General features: G+C 35.0%; 1 protein-coding gene across 1 annotated transcript in view; it reads right to left on the bottom strand.

Moving 5' to 3' along the window:
- Window positions 1-1,569: 1,569 nt before the first annotated feature.
- The window catches only part of LOC148673407 (long-chain fatty acid transport protein 6), a 32,353-nt gene continuing 25,240 nt past the window's right edge, over window positions 1,570-8,682 (bottom strand). Inside the window, exons 9-10 of the mRNA XM_088629827.1 lie at window positions 5,562-5,692; window positions 1,570-4,996 (exon numbers count right to left, since the gene is read on the bottom strand). Coding sequence (XP_088485953.1) covers window positions 4,820-4,996; window positions 5,562-5,692 — 308 coding nt within the window. The 3' untranslated portion in view covers window positions 1,570-4,819. The remainder of the gene's footprint in view (window positions 4,997-5,561; window positions 5,693-8,682) is intronic.

Below are 8,682 nucleotides of genomic sequence, written 5' to 3'. Positions count from 1 at the left end.
CCTAGTATGTAATTGACAATATTTGCATAGTCAGAAAAATATTAACAGCAGTATGGTCAAAGTCCACTGTTCAGTTTAGATATTTTTCTTCTCCAAATACACTACTAGTTCATCTTGCAGGAGATGAGGAAAACATTTGCTTTTTTTTAAAATAATTTGTTTTTGACATTTCAATAAAAATGTGGAAAATCCAGACCCTGCAGATAAAATGTTTAACCACTGATAACCAAATTAAGCAAATCACCCACAATTTGTTCACCTTGGAAAATTTGTCTTTTTTTATTCTGAAAACGATTTCAGCATTTTTAGTAAACTAGTAATCTCTTAGGAATGAAGTCGTTTTTTTTCTGCTAATCTGCAATATATGCTAATAATCTATTACTTAAATTAATTAAAATTGAAGGTCAGGCTACTTTTATTGATTAACGTACCAATGCTGTCTATTGTAGTCAATTGAAGTCTGCATGTACAGGTAGTTCTCGAATATGGATCAGGGATCTTTAGAACAATGTTGTGGTACAGTATCAGAGTTTCTTTGTTATCCTCAGGATATGAAGGCAAGATAGGAATGGCTTCACTGGTTCTCAGGCCTCAGAAAGCATTTAACGGACAGAAACTGTATGAAGCTTTTGGAGATCGTTTACCAGCTAATGCAAGACCATTCTTCTTGAGAATACAGGTACTGTATATGACACTTTATGACAACATAAAAATGTTGACAGTAATATATTACCAGTGACTTATTTGAAATAACTTTTAACAGCACAATTTACAATTTTTCTATGCTTTTAGGATAGGATACTAGTCATTAGGACAGCCACAAACCTTCTTTTTTGCAGAGAAAAGGTTTTCAGAATTGTTACTGATGTATTACTGTATATTGTGCTTTTAGGATACTATGAACATCACTGAAACTTTCAAGTACAAGAAAGTACACCTTGTAAAAGAAGGTTTCAATCCAAGTGCCATTGCTGACCCACTTTATGTTTTAGAATGATCCAGCAAAACCTACAAACCCCTGACAAAAGAAATGTATGAAGATATAATTTCTGGCAAGCTGCGGTCATAAGAGACATTATGCCACCAACGTGTGTTACAATTGTGGAATTTCACACATTGACTCTAATGCAGGAGGATAGTTTAGTTTGTGATGATCTACAAAAACTAAAGTGCATGATTGCTTTTTGTTTATATGGGTGGCAGGGGCCAAGCTAAATGAGTGTGGGGATAGTGGTGATGACACAGTCATCAATTAATCAATCAATTAATATTTTAAAAATGTCCATGAAAACAATAAATGAATGATAAAGTGAATCCTAGTTCTGTGGCTTATTTGGAAATGTGCTAAAAAAACTCCTATTGTACATTTTTTTGTAAGTGGTTTCATATACTGTAGCTCAGAATTTCCCATTTTGCATTTAGTTTCCATTTTTCTACCTGCATTCAGAACCTGACAAAAAATCCCAAATAGAGTTAAACAGCAAAATGAAGTCCAAATTTGAAGACATTTCTCCAAATGTGATTGTGTGGATAAATAAAAAAACATAGAATCATTGAAAACACAAGGAATACATTGGCTAAATGTTTAATTCCTAAATTTACATGCCATAAAATGAGATTAATCAAAAACTAAATCACAGAAAACTACACCCTGAAAATAAAATGCTATAACTATCTCTAAGGGACAAAAGATTATGTTCATATGAATGTTTTTTGCAAACATAAAAATGTGTGAAAAAATCAATATTACAAATACAAAAATCACAATTATCAGAAACATAAAAGTTATACCAGACTGAAGTTAGTTCTGTATGAGCATTTTATCCTTACCTTCCATTGTCACCTTGTATACCACCTTAAACAGGGCCCTACTTTATTTTACTTCAAAAAAGATTGATTTCAGGGTGGTTCAGAAAGGCACTCAACTGAAATCAATCTTCTTTTTGTGGAATGTTTTTTTGTATTTATAATTTAAGTTATAATCTACCTAATCAAAGTCCATAAGGTTTGAAAATAGAAAGACTGTTGCCACAGCTGTTATACTAATGGTAATCTAAACGCTGTTTAAGACAAAATAAAGATTACAAAGCAATAGCAAACATTCACTTATATCTAACTAACAGAGATGCAGGTATTTAAAGAAATTGGTTATATGCTTTAACAGCTCAGTTTTTCAAAAGCACATTAATTAACAAACCTTAATCATTATTTCTTTCAAACGTCTTTATTGCTTCCCTTTAATTTTTTAAGAATATATAGGTTATTGTTGATGTTGATCTTTAAAATATGTAAAAATATGTATTTTTTTTATAATTGGACATACCATGAATAAATGATGAAATCACTGGTCTTGCACAAAACCTCCATTCAACAGTGAAACCCAGTCTTTCCAGGACATGGAGTCTTTCCAGGACTGCAGATATCACAGCAGAGATAAACCAACCTGTTAACCATTCAGGTGGTAATGTAGGGCAACTGAATAAAAACTTCTGATGAACTAAGACTAGGAAACTAGATAGATTTCAGAAATTATTCAAATATTAGCTTCTACGGCATAAATAACCAATGAAATTGCATGCCAATGTCAAAATCCTATTTTTTACATTTATGTTTATTTCCATGACAGTCTTTTGGCAGATGTAATTTCAAGAATTTTAAAATATTCTGAACAAGTCAGTGCCCCTAAATAAAACACTAATAAGAGATCAGGAATTGAAAAATGTCATTTCTAAAATACTAGAAATGCTATAGAATACACAGATAAAGTATTCGTAGAGTGACATATACAGTATGTGCTAATAACCAATCTCTGCTATAGATTGTTGTCATATGAAAGCAAATGATAGTGCAAGGTTCAGGGTTGTCGCTATAACCAGTCTTCACCTTCTCATTAAATACTTCTCACTTCTGTTATATGTAATTATTTTTCTAGACTTTTCAAGAATTTACATTGAAATGACTCACATTTTCCATTTCTGCCATTAAGCCTAACTGAACTGGCTAGGCTACCATTAAGTCTAACTACCTTAAAATGAAACTATTTTTCCTGTTACATCCTATTTCTACTTTCTTAGTTTGCTGTAGTTCCTCTGTACTTTGTCTCCCCCTACATTTTAATTTTGTTTTTAAAAGCCTAGACTAGAATTCACAAACTGCAGTATGTTAAAAATTCAGCAAGCTAGAATTTTGATTAAGATCTGACTTAACATTCATATTATTCCTGTTCTTGAACCTCTGCTCTGACTGTGAAATTCTATCTTTCGAGGCACTGAATGGCTTATCTTCCCCTTACATTTCTAATCTCATGTTCAGTTACTATACAGTATATCCACCACCACAGTCTTCTATTTACTGATGCAAGTTCCTTGTCTGTACCCAAGACCAGACAGTAGATGATGGGTGATAGGGCCTTTTGTGTCTACCTCTACACTGTGGAGTACATTTCCAGATAATACTATGGTTCTTAGGCAGCAGCCATATCATCCCTGCAGCTCTCAACTGGTTACCCACTGCAGCTAAGCAGGGTTGAGCCTGGTCAGTACCTGGATGGGAGACCTCCTGGGAAGCTATGGTTGCTGCTGGAAGTGGTGTTAGTGGCACCATCAGGGGGTGCCCACCCTGCAGTCTGTATGGATCCCAATGCCCCGGTATAGTGGCTGGGACACTATACTGTAGTGGGCTCCATATTTTGGATGAGACATTAAACCGAGGTCTTGAGCAACCCTTAAGTGGAACTTAAAGCCAAAACTTGAATTAATGTCTCTACTTTTCTCTACATTATCATGGGATATTTTTAGTCAATGTCTCAGTTTAATGAATAACAGATTAATCAGCAAAGGGATACACTGTCACAAAAATTGTAAAATATAACTTTAGATATGCTACCAATTGTCATGTATCATGCTGAATATTACAATAATGTGAACAATCACGAAGGTCTGCCTGTTTCTGTAATACTTCCCATTTACAGCAGCTCGTTCAAATTTGATCTGTTTCTCTTCTCTTATACCCTCTATTTGATTTACTCACCTATGCAGCTTCTGTCTCACACTGTCCACTAGCTCTTCAACCCTGTGTATATCTATCTCATTATAAGCTGGTTATTTAAGCCAGATTTGTCATTACTTTTCTCTTCAGAGTTCGCTTCTCTACTGCCTTCTGTCTCTCATTCCTCCCTAAAAGCCAATCTTGCCCTCTTCACCCCCCTTTAACTGACAAACTTTTAATGTATTTCCCAACAATTTCCACACACCCCAGTGGAGACAGTAGCTACCAGTGAACATCAAGACGGCCCCATTCCATCACCTTCCGACACCTTCGCACACCTTCACAAAGACATTTGTTCTTATAGCTCAAAAGATCTGCTTTCTCTCCAATCTATTCTGTAGTAGTGCTCTGGTCTGTTGTTTTCTCCATTGTACTGCACATCTGATACATTGGTATTACACTCCATTTATACTACTAAACCTGGAAACTTAATATAATGTTATGGTTTTTAATCGCTAAAACTGCATTTTCTTTCTTCCTGAAACTCCAGCAAGATTTCCTGAACAAATTGATTGGCTAAATTATTCTGAGTAGAAGTTCGCACTGACACATTTCCACCCATTTTCATGCTGGTTTGAATTCTGAATGAGTTTAATGTAGCATAATTTTGCAAAACTTATAATACTGAGATTTTGCATTAAACCATTTCTGCGCATGTATGAAAGCCCCTTAAAATAAAAAAGTTCTCTAATACATATGCACACTCCTGAATATTTGTATGTCAATTAAAAAGTCTCTGTATCATACCAAAATCCATTAGATTTCTCTCTTTTTACAGTCTTATCTGACCTGACACAATGTCATCATATACTGGTTCAGTGAGGGGTATGTACGTTTTCTCAGATGTGTCCAGAACATACAGAGGCTCCTTGATGACTGCAGGATTGAAGCCCTCTGCAACCAGCTTTCCTTTTTGCTGCTTAAAGGTCTCAGTCACATCTAGAGACATCTGAATGGGAAAATAAATTAAAATCAACACTCGACTGAAAATTGAAGAACAACAATCAAAGTATATATATATAAAAAAGAAAATCTCTCAAAATCAAAGATTATTTTGAATATACTGTGTACTTCTTTCTTGAAATTGTAAAGCTGCCCTTTCCAACACGCAAATAAAAGTAAAATTTATTTTAAAAGAAAATGTGGCAGTCCGGTCTCGGGGGCTCGGGTGCAGGTGGATTGGAGAAAAAACTGGAGAAGGCAGTCCAGGCTAAAAACCTTGTTTATTGCCGTTTTCATTACAGAATGGTGTACACATCAAAGAGCAGGAGAATAGAGGAAGTCAGAAAGAGAGATGCACACAAGCAGAAAAAGAGTAAGAGTGTCCTCCTGCTTTTGTAAAAAAGGAAGAGGAGAGAGAAAGTCTAGCAAAAGGGAGAGAAGAATAGGTCAAGGCACAGTTCAATTCCAGGAGTTGCTAAATTCCACAGTAATTCTTTTATTAAATATTTCATATAATCTTGGAACATTTAAAAAATAAACTATTTTGACTATTTTGCATTTTACAGCCTTACCTGTACTCTTAAAAACCATGGCCAGGAATACAAAGGCAAGTGCTTTATCAAATGTGCATAAAGCTCTTTTCCATCAAGTTTTTGATCACATTTCAGAACAAGCGCTGCCATCCCCACCTTTCCTTCATGGCCTAAAAGAGAAGGAACCACCAGTTCTCTTATTTTAAAAACATCATACAGGCTTTTAAAGTTGAAGCCTTTCAACCCACCTTGCTCATTTTAGTTAAGTTTTTGAGTTCCATTTTTATCACTGCTGTAATCATCTTAAGATACAGTATATGTTAACTCTTTATAGTTGGATCTTTTCTTCCCCCTCATGTGTTCCCTATCTGTGTGAATTTTGGTAATACACTCTTCTTAACTCTGGATGTTTTACGAACTTCCCACTGTCTTAAATATCAAACTATACAGATGCAGCCATTCAAAGTGCGCGGTACAGACACGTACCGCAGGTAATTGGCTGCGGTGTCGCGTATCATGACCCAAGATGACGCTGGGTACCGCGGTACGTGATTGGTTGACCGGCAGGGGCACTCGTGGTCCGTTGGTCTGTCGTAGAAAGACTTACTGTAAACGTCTTTACTGTGCCCGTTGTAGATATTGAATTTTACCACTGAAGGGAAATCTTATTAGCTGAGCATAAAAAGAATAGGAGCATACTGTAACGCGTGTGAAGGCCATAAACTATATTAATTTTGGAAAATAAACATACAGTATATAGCTGGTCTTGGTACTTTAAAGAAAAAAATACACACCAGTATTCCATTTCTCCCTAAACATTTTAAGCTTTGAAGTCTTTAACTAACGTGATACCGGAGTCAACAAGCATACTTTTAGAATTTGATTAATAGAGAATATAATATGGAATCGCGTATCTAAAGAATTTAATAATGGTATGATTATATTCGTGTACTGCGACAGGGCTGTGTAGGGCTGTTTCGCCTCCCTGTTCATGCGAGTTGTCTTGTAGCCTACTGGTCTACGTGCCTTCGAATCCAGCTGGTGCTGGACTTTTCTTTTAACAAACATTTCTTCGAAAAAATAGAATAGCGATATTATGGACAATCAATTGACTTTTATATTTCAAAATATCGCAACATGATCGATTCTAAGTCATTTTTGATAACAATGAATAGTCACCTTCTTCCCTTCTGACAACGGTCCCTGCTTCTGCTTCCTGCTTCTATTGTGTGTGTGTGCAACAGAGTAAATTTTTATAGAGAAATGGAGGCTGGACAGTATGCGTTACAATATAATCATTTATATTGATTTAAATCGTGTTCTGATTTAAATCGCAAACGCGTGTTTAATTATATGTGTTTTTTAATCATAATCAGGCTAATGCAACATTAATTGATACAGTATCTTTGTCTTCTAAGTATCTTAATAAACTTTCAGCATAGCTTTCTACCCGACAAGATTTATATTTCTTGGGATTTTGGGATCAAACGTGGAAGGATTAGATTGTAATCATTTTTATTTGTCAAATACGTGATTGTATTTCTGAATGTTATGTGACACCTACAGTAGTTCACTGCTTTAAATACTTCGAATTAAGAAAGTTATGTGTAGCACTTTAGATCTCTTTTCTGAACCGGGGAAAATCTGATCATGTTTCTCTATAACAATAATAAGGACAAGACCAGAGTTATGGTTTTCCAGAAAAAAAGCCAGACCCCCATTAGTCTTCCTGAGATCGTCGGATTATGAACGAATAAAAGCATCTTAATAAAAACGCGTTTGCTTTTGTCTGGGTATTTACTTTGTAATCTGTGGTTTACATCTACTGTATTGTTTTGAGATGCCACTTTTAAAGGTGATATGTAAAATAAAGATTTTTATTATTGTTATAGAGAAACATGATCAGATTTTCCCTGGTTCAGAAAAAAGACGATTAAAATCTGTAATCTTCCCAAGAAGTTTCTGCTTTGTGCTAAGACATTAACGAGTACAACCCCCCTCTCTGCGGGAGGGCTGGCTGTGACGAATTAAACCGGTTTCACAGGTATTTTCAATGTAGGAAGTACAGTAGTACAGCACACAAAAAAAAAACAGACATTGTGTGGTACAGCACGGAGCTCAGTCAATTCAAACAAGTTCAGTTTCAAAAGAACTGCAACGGACATAAAAACTCCCTTGCTTTTAACAGAGCGTTCCATAATTTCTAACTACGAAAATTATTTAAACTGCGACACTTATCATTCACCAAGAGCTCGAAATATCACAAGGATCCTCTAGAGCACAGCAAAGACTGTATTAAAAGAATCGCGTATCTCAAGAAATTAATAAGATATAATTATATTCGTGTAATTCGTATAATTATATAATGCCAGCGAACTCTTGTTTTTATGTCCACTATAACAGACAATCTCCTTTGCTTTTAACCGAGCGTTTAATAATTTCCTAAAATGAAAATGATTTACTTTATTTCCCTCACGGGATCAATAAAAGTATCTATCATCTGTCTAAACTATGGGACAGAATTCTGGGGTTTCCCCATACCAGAGATTATGGTAGGGCTTCAGAATGGTGATTGGCTGACACCATCTGACACCCCTCTGATTGGAGAAAAAAGACGTGCTGGTTTGCTATACATACAGTACTGTACCAGGAAGAGGATTTCTTTCTGTTCGAAACGTGTATTTTAAAAGTTTAAGAAGTAAAAACCTTACAGCGTACACAGATTTCGTTATCTTTGTCTTATGCATAATAATGTTCACCGCTCTGTCCAGCAAATTAATAATAAACTTTATTTTATATAGCGTTTTAAACAAATAAGTAATTAGATTGCTCATAAACCTAATCACTTGCTTTTTCTTTTTATTTAGGCTCAGATTTCAACTATAGATCGTATTATTAATAACCATAATAACAACCAACCAACAAAAACAACCATATAAACATAATGGTGGTGCTGGACCTTACAGTTTTATTTATTTTTTAATCGCGTAACATAAACATATTACCGTATGCAAACTGTACTGTATACAATATGTATATGTATATTTAATGTCTTAACTGTGCCCGTTTAAGTATTGAATATTCATATCTAATTTTACCACTGAAGGGAAATCTTAACATAAACATACGGTATATGGCTGGTCTCGGTACTTTAAAGAAA

The sequence above is a fragment of the Lepisosteus platostomus genome, chromosome 4 (assembly GCF_059453375.1).
Source record: "Lepisosteus platostomus isolate fLepPlt1 chromosome 4, fLepPlt1.hap1, whole genome shotgun sequence".
NCBI classification, from domain to species: domain Eukaryota; kingdom Metazoa; phylum Chordata; class Actinopteri; order Semionotiformes; family Lepisosteidae; genus Lepisosteus; species Lepisosteus platostomus.
The sequence above is the reverse complement of the archived record's forward strand: the minus strand, read 5'-3'. Positions and strand labels throughout refer to the sequence as shown.